We start from the raw sequence: 13,222 nt of genomic DNA on the forward strand, positions 1-13,222 counted from the left end.
CCGGCTTTCGGCAAGCCAAGTCAACGCGGGAAGACGGATTTGTTCAACAACCACACGATTCACTTAACAACTGTGGCAAGAAAGGTTGTAAAAATGGGGCAAACTCAACTCGACAATTGTCTTGCTTAGCAATTGATATTTTGGGATTGTTTGTGGCCATTTAAGTCGAGGACTTAAGAGATTTATTGAGAAAAGTAAGTGGGAATTTATCGGGATATAATCATCCTTTCCTGCAATTATGCATGATTCCAGGCTAGCTAGATGTTGGTCCTTCATCCTGCTTGCTATTTCCCTGGACCGGTTTTCTTAGCCTGGAAACCTGCCAAAGATGCTGGATTCATTGAGAATTAAAGAAATCCCATTTGTCAAAAGAGCACCAGGCTAGAGATCCCTCACTTCCTTTTGGAAGTGATGGAGAAATGGTCAAAAGGCTCAAGCTCAACCCCGATAAGACAGAGTGGCGGTGGGTTCTGCCTCCCAAGGACATTTCCATTCGTCCATCCATCATCCTGGGGGTGGGGGGACTTGAGTGCCCTCCTCGATCCACAACTGACCTTGGAACATCATCTGTAGGCTTTGGCAAGTGGGGCATTTGCCCAGATTAGCCTGGTACAGCAGTTGTGGCCCTATTTGGACATGGAGTCTCTGCTCACAATCACTCATGCCCTCATCACCTCGAGGCTCGACTACTGCAATGCTCTCTACATGGGGCTCCCTCTGAAGAGTGTTCGGAAACTGCAAATTGTGCAGAAGGCAGCCACGCGAGCGGTCACAGCCCTGCCCAGACATGCACATATCTCTCCAACACTCCGCAGTCTGCACTGGCTGCCAATTGGTTTCCAGATGCAATTCAAAGTGTTGGTTATGACCTACAAAGCCCTGCATGGCATTGGACCAGATTACTTGCGGGACCACCTTCTGCCGCATGGACTTCAACTCCCAGAATTCCTGAGATAGCATGATTGGCTCAGGGATTCTGGGAGTTGAAGTCCACAAGTCATAGAAGAGCCAACTTTGCCTACCCCAGAACTAGACAATGTTGTTTGGTGGGACCTAGGAGAAGAGCCTTCTCTGTGGGGGCCCTCTGTGGAGGTAGGCAAAGTTGGCTCTTCTATGACATCTGGACTTCAACTCCTAGAATTCCTGAGCTAGCATGATTGGCTCAGGAATTCTGGGAGTTGAAGTCCACAAGTCATAGAAGAGCCAACTTTGCCTACCCCAGAACTAGACAATGTTGTTTGGTGGGATTTAGGAGAAGAGCCTTCTCTGTGGGGGCCCTCTGTGGAGGTAGGCAAAGTTGGCTCTTCTATGACAACTGGACTTCAACTCCCAGAATTCCTGAGCTAGCATGATTGGCTCAGGAATTCTGGGAGTCCACAAGTCATAGAAGAGCCAACTTTGCCTACCCCAGAACTAGACAATGTTATTTGGTGGGACTTAGGAGAAGAGCCTTCTTTGTGGGGGGCCCTCTGTGGAATCAACTCCCCGCAGAGATTCGTATTGCCCCTACCCTCCTTGCGCTTCATAAGAGTCTGAAGACTCATTTATGCCGCCAGGCCTGGGGTCATTAGATGCTACCCCCTGGCTGATGAATGTACTGTGAGCTTGTTGACTGAATGGGTATGAGAGTATTTTAATTGGTTCTTAGGTTGTTTTAGATTATTAATTTTAATTAATTGGATTTAACATGTGTATTGTTCCCTATATGTTGTAAGCCGTCCCGAGTTTTTGGTGAGGGGCAGCATATAAATCCGATAAATAAATAATAAATAAATAAAAGGGGCTTCTTGTCAGAGACCTTTCTGTGACGTGTAGCCTGGCGGTCGCATACAGACACAGAGCCGCCCGTCGACTGCGAGGCGTAGAAGACTGTTGGCTGCCCGGTAAACGTCATTCCGGGCTCCTTTGGCTGTCTTGTAACCTCGTTTCTCAGCCCAGGCTGAAAAGACAGAGAAGAGGATGTGAGAGTTAGATCCACGTCAAGCATCCAACTCAGCTGGAGAAGGTGTCGCTTTCAGCACCGTTACCTTCACATACATCCCAGGCACACCAAGGGGGTTCGGGCTTGCCGTGTTCGGCGTCAGGATGCTGCAGCTTGAGCAGGGCCTGCACAGGAATACGGCTAGCCAAGTATCCCACCGAGGTATAGGGTTCCTGGATCTGGGAAATAGGGTAGATACCAGCTAATATCTGAAAATTAAACAGAAATAAGAAAAGAAATTATTATTATTATTGTTGTTGTTGTTGTTGTTATTGTTGTTGTTATTGTTGTTCTTGTTATTATTATTATTAATTAGATTTGTATGCCACCCCTCTCCGGAGACTGCTATTGGGATTTACTCTGTAGCAGAGATAAAATCCAGCAAGTTATGACAGGTTCTGCCGAACCAGTAGTGGAGTGTTTCCCAAACTTTTGAGATATGTGTACCCCTTCTGTAATTTTTGTAATGATTAGTATCCCTCATAAAAAAAAAATGGATGTATTTTAATAACAATCACTAACACTCCGCAGTCTGCATTGGTTGCCGATCAGTTTCCGGTCACAATTCAAAGTGTTGGTTATGACCTATAAAGCTCTTCATGGCACCGGACCAGATTATCTCCGGGACCGCCTTCTGCCACACGAATCCCAGCGACCAGTTAGCTCCCACAGAGTTGGTCTTCTCCAGGTCCCGTCGACTAAAAAATGTCGTTTGGCGGGACCCAGGGGAAGTGCCTTCTCTGTGACGGCCCCGGCCCTCTGGAACCAACTCCCCCCAGAGATCAGAATAGTCCCCACCCTTCTTGCCTTTCGTAAGCTCCTTAAAACCCACCTCTGCCGTCAGGCGTGGGGGAACTGAGATATTCTTTCCCCCTAGGCTTCTACAATTTATGTATGGTATTTTTGTATGTATGATTGGTTTTTAAAATAAGGGTTTTTAGCTGTTTTAGTATTGGATTGTCGCATGTTGTTTTTACCACTGTTGATAGCCGCCCCGAGTCTACGGAGAGGGGCGGCATACAAATCCAATAAATAAATAAATAAATAAATATTTCTTTTTTCTTTTTTTGGTACATACACAAATTAATAATAAATGAAAAATCAAATTATTCATAATGAAATGTAAATAAAAGTTATATTATAAATAACATTTATTTGGATCAATGAGAAAGATGAAATTGTTTGTGCTGAGATGGCAGATCGTCATAATTTGGTTCCCTGGTTGTGAATTTTTATCTGAGAAGCAGTTCCGCGTCCAGTCGTCTGTTCCTTTTTTTTCAACTTAATGTCTACAAATGCTGAAAAAGCAACTTCCCATAAATATGAAGTTGGAAAAGGCAAGATGTATATCAGAACTTTTTCTGAACGCGTACCCCCACCAAACTCTTCCCGTACCCCTGGGGTACACGAGCTTTCGGAGAGGGGCGGCATATAAATTCCAATAAAACTAAACTAAACAATAAAACTAAACTAAATGTATCACAATCTGGGAAACATTGCAGTACTGTAGTAGAAAGTTTGAGTATACTGTACGGCATATATGTGTGTTTCCTATATTGATTGAGTTATGGGGGTACTTTTAATTTAATTTTTTTATTATCTTAGATTTTCCATATTTGACTTATTTTTTATTTTACACTGGTACCTCTACTCAAGAACTTTTCTAGATAAGAACCGGGTGTTCAAGATTTTTTTGCCTCTACTTAAGAACCATTTTCTACTTAAGAACCCGAGCCTGGAAAAAATTTCCCAGGAAATTTGAGAGCGGCACGAAGGCCCAGCCAGTTTCCTGCCATTCCCCCTTTAATCCTGGCCATCTCAGGCTTTTCTGGGCTGCCAGAGTAGCCTTTCGACGGCCCTTAAGGAGGCTTTGGCAGTCTAGAGCAAACGGAGCATTTTCCTTTCTCTGGGTGCTGCCTCAGAGTCCCTCTTTTTTTTTTAAGCCTTAAAGTTTTGGGTTTTTTTTATTCCCCTCACCTCACCTTCTTCATTGCTTATTTGACCCCTATGACAATCATTAAGTGTTGTACCACATGATTCTTGACAAATGTATCTTTTTCTTTTATGTACATTGAGAGCATATGCACCAAGACAAATTCCGTGTGTGTCCAATCACACTTGGCCAATAAAATTCTATAATCTATTCTATTCTTTGGCAGTGACTGTCCTCCTCCTCTTCTTCCTCCTCCTCCTCCCACCCAAATTCCGAACTTTTATTTCTTTCCTAATGGGTTTGCACACATTATTTGCTTTTACATTGATTCCAAAGGGAAAAATTGCTTCTACTTAAGAACGTTTCTACTTAAGAACCTGGTCACGGAATGAATTAGGTTCTTAAGTACAGGTGCCACTGTATTTCTATTTTTATATTGTTGTAAGCCTGAGTTCCTTAGGATTGGGTGGCTAGAAGTCGAATGAAATAAATAAAAATAAATAAATAGTTTGGAAAATCAGAAAATGCCACCTTGGCTGGGAAGGAATGGAGATTTTTGTAGCATCCTTCCCCTGCCACGCCCACCAAGCCACACCCAAGAACTACCGTGTTTCCCCAAAAATAAGACACTGTCTTATATTAATTTTTGCTCCAAAAGTTGTGCTACATCTTATTTTCAGGGGGTGCTTTATATTTCTCAAATAAGACAAATTCACAGGCAGAAAAGCTGACACCCCCAAAGAAAGTGTATTGTATGGTACACTGATTACTGTACGGTACCTGTCAGTATGGCACCCACACACACAAACGACGGCACTTATATGGTACAACAGTATACTCCCGCTATTGCAGCTTCCGGCCACCAGAGGCACTACAGTCTACGCACTGTAGTGGATACTGTAATGGCGGTGAGACAGCAGCAGACTGTGTCTGCTGTACTGGACGGTACAAAGCGATGGAAGGGGCCAGCAGGGGACGCCACATTATTACGGTACTGCTATGAATAGAAACATAGAAACCTAGAAGACTGACGGCAGAAAAAGACCTCATGGTCCATCTAGTCTGCCCTTATACTATTTCCCGTGTTTTATCTTAGGATGGATATATGTTTATCCCAGGCATGTTTAAATTCAGTGTGTGGATTTACCAACCACGTCTGCTGGAAGTTTGTTCCAAGGATCTACTACTCTTTCAGTGAAATAATATTTTCTCACGTTGCTTTTGATCTTTCCTCCAACTAACTTCAGATTGTGTCCCCTTGTTCTTGTGTTCACTTTCCTATGAAAAAAACTTCCCTCCTGAACCTTATTTAAAAATCTGAACCTTATTGAAAAATCAATAGCTTTGAATGGTACCGTATGTTTTTCCATTGTACCGTATGTAAACTTGACTATGCCTTATTTTGGGGGGGGTGCCTTCTGCAAAGCCTCTGACATGCCTTACTTTCGGGCTACGTCTTATTTTCGGGGAAACAGGGTAGTAGTGAAAAAAAAATTGGATTTCACCACTGCTCTACAGGTGTAGGCAGATTAAAAACAAAATGGAGAAAAGGAGAGTGGGGTTTTTGTTGTTTTTTTCCTTTCACAAAAGACACAAGCCTTAGCTCAAAACATCCTCTCCTGCAGCACAGGACTCATCTCTGAGCTAACAGCAACATTGAGTCACACCGCTGCCTCTTCCAACTAACCACCCCTGAATTGCATAACAGGAGCTGAGAAACAAAACCTCTCCTTCAAATCTTTTTGTCTCCTTCTCACCTTTATAACGTGGGATTAGATTGCAGAATGAAATGCAAAAAATACAAAAGCAGATACTAGGACACAGTGGGAGGAGGGAAGGGAGAAAAAGGAAAGAAAAAGTGTTGGCTTCCATCTCCCTCGGTTGCCGTAGAACAAACGATCAACATCGAACCTCAAACTTCTTTTGCTTTTCCATACTAAACTACTGATTTCTATAAATCTAGCCCAAAAGCAAAGCTCCATTTTGAAAAACAATCTCTCCTTTAGGTTTGATTAAGAAGCATGCAGGGATATTATGATGGGGAAAACGTCAGGCTCTCTTCTATGATGATGTAAAATTAGAGCAGTGTTTCCCAACCTTGGCAACTTGAAGATATCTGGACTTCAACTCCCAGAATTCCCCAACCAGTTCGATCCTTTATACGCCCACTCGCAAACTTTTAAACGCCCACAATTTTGGAGTTTGACAGAAACACAATTCACATTTACATTCAACTATAACCCAAGTGTTGGACAGGAAACCTTTGCCGACTTTTTCCAACTCTTACCTGCTGTTTCTTGTCCACAAGAGACGGGAAGATAAGCCCCGGACAATCGCACAGTTTGACCGTGGGTGTAAGGAAGTAGGTCTGGAAGTACTTAGTATGACCGGGAGTGCGAGAGACGCTCACCACTTTGCGCCCTACCAGCCCATTAATGAGGGAGGACTTGCCCACGTTGGGAAAGCCTGCAAGGGAGGTAGAAAGGGAAGGACAAAATGAAAATAGCTCTCATCGTCATAATCAAAACTGTTGTCATGAAAGATTTGCTTGGGGGACCCTTCAGTTCTTCCACAAAACAAAACGTTGGGCCACATAGTCTATGTCAGGGGTGTCCAACTCACGGCCCGTGGGCCAGATCCGGCCTGCCAGATGATTAGATTAGGCCCACTGGGCTGGGATGCAAATAGCAAAGGATTGGCCTACAGTGCAGGAGGGGTTTGCCCCCCCAAACGCTTTTGGCCTCTAGGAAGAAAAATATTAAAGTCCAGTTGCAGGGTGTCCAGGGGGAAAGCATTTCGACGGGGGCGGGCTACCATTCTCAGCCCTACCGGAACGGGCTGGGAGCACTTGCCCACGCCCCTGCGCGCCCCCACACGGGATTCAGCATCTGCACATGCGCAGAAGCCTAATCTCGTGCGAGGACGGGATTCCGGTTTTTCCCCCGCTTCTGCGCATGCCTAGAAGCGAAAAAAACCCGGAAATAGCCTAAAAAGGGGTAAGTGTCATGGCACCGGACCAGATTATCTCAGGGACCGCCTTCTGCTGCACGAATCCCAGCGACCGGTTAGCTCCCACAGAGTGGGCCTTCTCCGGGTCCCGTCAACTAAACAATGTCGTTTGGCAGAGCCCAGGGAAAGAGCCTTCTCTGTGGCGGCCCCGGCCCTCTGGAACCAACTCCCCCCGGAGATTAGAATTGCCCCCACCCTCCTTGCCTTTCGTAAGCTCCTTAAAACCCACCTCTGCCATCAGACATGGGGGAATTGAAATACAGTATTCCTTCCCCCTAGGCCTTTACAATTTACGCATGTTATGTTTGTTTGTATGCATGTTTGGTTTTACAATAAGGGTTTTTTAGTTGTTTTAGTATTGGATTTACATGCTGGTTTTTTATTACTGTTGTTAGCCGCCCCGAGTGTACGGAGAGGGGCGGCATACAAATGCAATCAATCAATAAATAAATAAATAAATAAATAAAGTGGCCCCTGTTCGCTCCCCCACCTGTGCGCCTGTCACGGTGGCCTATCCGCCCTGGCGGCCGTGGCTGCCCCTACACCTCTCGCAGCAGTGGCTCCCCACCACCACCTACTCCCGCCGTACCACGCTGTGAGCTGCCCGCCCAGTCCTTACCTTGCTGGCAGGGGCGCCACAGGCATGGTGCAGCCAGAGATGGGCAGCAGCCAGGATGGCGTATGGGCAGCAAAAATTAATTAATTAATTGATTGATTAATTAATTAATTAATTAATTAACTTACTTACTTACTTACTTACTTACTTACTTATTGGATTTGTATGCCGCCCCTCTCCGTGGACTCGGGGCGGCTAACAACAGTAACAAAAAACAGAATGTAAAAATCCAATACTACAACAGCTAAAAAAACCTTGTTATAAAACCAATCATACATACAAACATACTATGCATAAATTGTAGAAGCCTAGGGGGAAAGATTATCTTAATTCCCCCATGCCTGACGGCAGAGGTGGATTTTGAGGAGCTTACGAAAGGCAAGGAGAGTGGGGGCTATTCTAATCTCTGGGGGGACTTGGTTCCAGAGGGTCGGGGCCGCCACAGAGAAGGCTCTTCCCCTGGGCCCCGCCAACCGACATTGTTTAGTTGACGGGACCCGGAGAAGGCCCACTCTGTGGGACCTAACTGGTCGCTGGGATTCGTGCGGCAGAAGGCGGTCCCTGAGATAATCTGGCCCGGTGCACGGAAGCAAAAAAGCTGATAATTTTTTACCGGAATCTCTCTGGCTGCTCGTGCATGCGCATGGACGAGCAGCTGGAACCGGAACAGGCCTACGCACTCTGCTTTCCCCAGCTGAACAACCGTTACAAGCATTCCGGCCGGAGCACACCCCTGCATTTTGAAATTCCCTGATATTTCCTTGACATTTCCCTGTAACTTGCAATCTAGTTAAGACGCAGACGTAAATGACGTCATACCAAATGGCTAAGCTGTGGAGAAATATCGGTAGCCGAGGAAGCAAGTTGCTGCAACAGTTATGCTCATTTTTGCTTGACTCTGCTGGGCAGCGCGATCCGTGTTTTTTTTTAACATGATGTTTCCCTGACTTTTAAACATTTTAATAGAGTTTGGTTTCCCCCCCTGATTTATTCCGTTTTTTTAACGAATACCCGGATAATTCCCTGATATTTCCTGAACCGCTGATTTCCCTGATAAATTCCTGATTTCCCTGTTTTCCAGGTTTGCTGGACACCCTGAGCTGCCTCTTCAGAAAGCACCTTTGGGATTGGTTACAGTGTTCTGCACTCATATGAACATGATCTGAGATGGGTTTTTTGCCATTTCCTGGCAAGAAAAAGCAAAAACACCCCTGAATATAGTGGATTTGTTTAATGACCACATGGAGGCCTCCACCCTCCCTGTGGTTTCCCCAATCACACACATTATTTGCTTTTACATTGACTCCTATGGGAAAAATTGTTGGTTATGACCTATAAAGCCCTTCATGGCATCGGACCAGAATATCTCCGGGACCGTCTTCTGCCGCACGAATCCCAGCGACCAGTTAGGTCCCACAGAGTTGGCCTTCTCCGGGTCCCGTCGACAAAACAATGTCGTTTGGTGGGACCCAGGGGAAGATCCTTCTCTGTGGCGGCCCCGACCCTCTGGAACCAACTCCCCCCAGATATCAGAGTTGCCCCCACCCTCCTTGCCTTTCGTAAGTTCCTTATAACCCACCTCTGTCGTCAGGCATGGGGGAACTGACATATTCCCTTCCCCCTAGGCTTCTAAAATTTATGCATGGTATGTCTGCATGTATGTATGATTGGTTTCTTAAATTGGGGTTTTTTACATTACTTTTAATATTAGATATATTCATATTGTCTTTTTACTGTTGTTAGCCGCCCTGAGTCTACAGAGAGGGGCGGCATACAAATCTAATTAATTAATTAATTAATTAATAAAAATTGCTTCTTCTTACAAATCTTTCTACTTAAGAACCTGGTCACGGAATGAATTAAGTTTGTAAGTAGAGGTACTACTGTACTTCCAAAAAGTATGTCTATATCGCCCTACCAGTAACACACCACAAACTTTGGTTTTGTATGCGAATCTGAACGTCTTATAGTCCATTTCGTTCTTCGGCGTCTGGGAAGCAATTCCGCCAAGACTCCTCCTCAAAAATAGTCCCAAAAATACTCTGTCCTACTGAGTGACTTTGAAGCAGACTCACCTACGCATCCGACTGTCAAGATTCCATCTTTGTAGAGTTCTTGGGAGATTCCACCACCCTCCATAGCTACATCTGTCTGATGCTCTACCAGCACGGTCATACTTCGGTCATCCTCCTCCTCTTCCTCAGAGTCATCCAGCGGCAGGCCAGCGCCAGCAGCATCCCGCTCAATCTTCTCCTTCCAGCTACTCAAGTCCACTGTTAAAAAGAGAGGGCAATTTACGATAGTAGCAGGATAATTGTATACGATAATGCAATATTATAATTGTAGGAAAGACAAACTTTAGAATGCACTATATCTTAATAGCAGATGAAATTAAGTTTGTGATTGTTTAAGGTTGATTATGATTTGATGGTGAGCATTGATTCTTGAGAGGATTAAGGGATCAATTGTAAATATAGATTTTATATTGTAACTACTGCAATTACCTATTAGGATTACAGTGATCCCCCGATTATCGCGAGGGTTCCGTTCCAAGACCCCTCGCGATAATCGATAACTCGCGATGTAGCGGCACGGAAGTAAAAACACCATCTGCGCATGCGCGCCCCTTTTTCCATGGCCGCACATGCGCAGATGGTGGAGTTTGCGTGTGGGCGGCGGGGAAGACCCTTCGGCCGCCCAACAGCTGATCTGCTCCGCAGCGCGGCAGCAGCAAGGAGCCGAAGATGGGGTTTCCCCGTTGGGAAACCCCATCTTCGGCTCCTCGCTGCTGCCGCGCTGCGGAGCAGATCAGCTGTTGGGCGGCCGAAGGAACCTTCCCTGGGTCTTCCCGCCACCCAGGCAAAGGGGAAACCCCAAGATCGCTTGCCGCTTGCCTATCACCCGCTCGCCCGGCCACTCGCTTGCCGCTTGCCCGTTCGCCCGTTCGCCCGCCCGCTTGCCGCTTGCCCGTCACCCGCTCGCCCCGCTCGCCCGCCCGCTTGCCCGTTCGCCCGCCCGCCCGCTCGCTTGCCGCTCGAGAGCAAGAGGGGGAGAGATAGAGAAAGAGAGAGAAGGAAAGAAAGAGATGAGAGAGGGAGGAAGAGAGTGTGAGAGAGGAAGAAGCAAGATAGAGAAAGAGAGAGAGAAAGAAAGATGAGAAAGGAAGGGAGTGACGTCATCGGGTGGAAAAATCGCGATATAGCGATTCGCAATGATCGGGATCACGAAACTCGGGGGATCACTGTATATATTATTAATTATATAGAGTATTGGTGACTTATTAATATTTAATATTCAATTAGACATATAATAAGAATTTTAAGGTATAATTCTAACATGATAGAGAGTGGAATAATTTTTTCAAGATGCAGTGGTACCTCTACCTACAAGCGCCTCGACTTACCAACTTTTCTAGGTAAGAACCGGGTGTTCAAGATTTTTTTTGCCTCTTCTCAAGAACCATTTTCCACTTAAGAACCCGAGCCTCCGAAACTATAACTGGAAAAGGCAGGGAGAAGCCTCCGTGGGGCCTCTCTAGGAATCTCCAGGGGAGAAACAGGGCCGGAAAAGTTGAGGAGAAGCCTCCGTGGGGCCTCTCTAGGAATCTCCAGGGAGGAAACACGGCCGGAAAAGGCGGGCAGAAGCCTCCAAGGGGCCTCTTTAGGAATATCCTGGGAGGAAACAGGGCCGGAAAAGGCAGGGAGAAGCCTCCGTGGAGCCACTCTAGGAATCTCCTGAGAGGAAACAGGGCTGGAAAAGATGGGGAGAAGCCTCTGTGGAGCCTCTCTAGGAATCTCCTGGGAGGAAACAGGGCCTCCACCCTCCCTGTGGTTTCCCCAATCGCACACATTATTTGCTTTTACATTGATTCCTATGGGAAAAATTGCTTCTTCTTACAAACTTTTCTACTTAAGAACCTGGACACGGAACGAATTAAGTTCACAAGGAGAGGTACCACTGTATTTAAAATGACAAGCATGACCTCAACAATAACAAAAGGTGGTAAAAAAGCAATAACATCAATAACCTTCCCAGCTGGGCAAAGGTCAATGGAGCGTATGCTGGGAGGAGAAAAGGCGATTTCTAATATGAATCTGCAAAGGGTACAGACGTCACTGAACTTATTACAAGAAACTATAATGAAGATGCGGGAAGTAATAACGAAAGGTTTAGATAATGTGAAAAGTGAGATGAGTGATATAAAAAATAAAATAGATGAAACAGCCGGGGGTTTGTTCGATCTGTGGGTTTTTTTACACGATTTTTCCCTGACTTTTAAATATTTTAATAGTTTGTTTTCCCCCCTGATTTATTCCGGTTTTTTTCACAAATTCCCTGATAATTCCTTGATATTTCCCGAACTGCCAATTTCCCTGATAATTCCCTGATTTCCCTATTCTCCAGGTTTGCTGGACACCCTGAAAATTTATAAAGGGCTAAAAAAAATACAAATTAAATTAAAATGGGCAATTTGTTGCTTACTATATGTTCTGCCGGCGTGTTTCAACCGCCCGTAATTACAGGGTAATTAGTCCAGGAAGACACACACCACACGATAAAAGGAAAACCCAAAAGTTTTTATAAACAGAAAAACAGAAACAGCTCCCTTTTTAAATGTCAAAGGGATTTTCTGGTACACATAAAGCACAGGTGAAATGCAATCCAATTGCTCACCCAATAACTGCGAAATTGAGTCCAATTCTAAAGTCCAGAGAGTCCACACACAATCTTGAACAGCACAAAAACCATGATCTTGACGAAACAATGAATCAGATAAACTGCCATGAGGCTAAAACACCAAGCTGCACTTTTAGCTGTAGCACTAATTACAGCAGCCCCACCCAACCACAGGTGGCCTCATTTTCCCTTGTAATAATCCTTCAGTTGTTGTCTCCTATGCATCACTCTACGCATGCGTGGATGTGTCATTAATTCTTGTTCAGAATCCAGGGATGATACAGATGATTGATCTCCTCCTGGGCTGTCTGCCAAACTCCCCTCTTCCCTGTCACTCACGCTTCCTTGGTCAGAGGAGGCTTCGTCGGCAGATTCCATCGGGAGCAAAACAGGCCTGCAGCATGTGGATGTTTCCCCCACATCCACCTGCACATTCCTTGGGGCAGGAGCTGGGCCAGAGCTAACCACAACAACTATATATGTCAAATTAAATGGAGGAAATTGGAACACACGCCTGTATCATTATGTGACCTTGCTGAAGCCATTTGGCTCCAAATTTAGTAAAGAACTGGAGAACGTTTGTGAGTGTATGAGCTAAGAAAGAGCTTATCCTATAGTCAACTGAGCCAAAGTGGCTGGGTTTCAAAAAAAGAAAAGAAAACACCTTATTTGCACGCTCAATGTCTGACACTTTTCCTTGCTAGCCTGAAAGTGAACCATCGTGGCACTGACTTTTAGGAGACACTTCATCCCAGGTCAAAAAGGGCCCAGCCCAAATGTGAGTCACACCTTTGCCAGCTGTGATAGCCTCGCAGGAGTTCAGGAGCTGATTGGGCCCCATAGCTGTGCTCCAGCCCTTTCGACGCTTCCGTCGTTTTTTGAACACTGCAAGGAGAAAGAAAGGCAGAAGGTTCCAGGTTAAGATCTGAAGCCATAACTTTAGATAATATCTGTGACATGTCATGTACTGGATAGGGGAGGAATCAAGACCCCAAACCACCTAGTC

General features: G+C 45.4%; 1 protein-coding gene across 1 annotated transcript in view; it reads right to left on the reverse strand.

Annotated features, from left to right (window-relative positions):
- Positions 1–13,222, reverse strand: part of GNL1 (G protein nucleolar 1 (putative)) — a 31,219-nt gene that overhangs the window by 2,122 nt on the left and 15,875 nt on the right. The window contains exons 4-8 of the mRNA XM_070737894.1: positions 13,006–13,101; positions 9,615–9,812; positions 6,202–6,380; positions 2,028–2,190; positions 1,799–1,939 (exon numbers count right to left, since the gene is read on the reverse strand). Coding sequence (XP_070593995.1) covers positions 1,799–1,939; positions 2,028–2,190; positions 6,202–6,380; positions 9,615–9,812; positions 13,006–13,101 — 777 coding nt within the window. The remainder of the gene's footprint in view (positions 1–1,798; positions 1,940–2,027; positions 2,191–6,201; positions 6,381–9,614; positions 9,813–13,005; positions 13,102–13,222) is intronic.

Source organism: Erythrolamprus reginae, chromosome 2 (genome assembly GCF_031021105.1).
Source record: "Erythrolamprus reginae isolate rEryReg1 chromosome 2, rEryReg1.hap1, whole genome shotgun sequence".
In the NCBI taxonomy this organism is placed as follows: domain Eukaryota; kingdom Metazoa; phylum Chordata; class Lepidosauria; order Squamata; family Dipsadidae; genus Erythrolamprus; species Erythrolamprus reginae.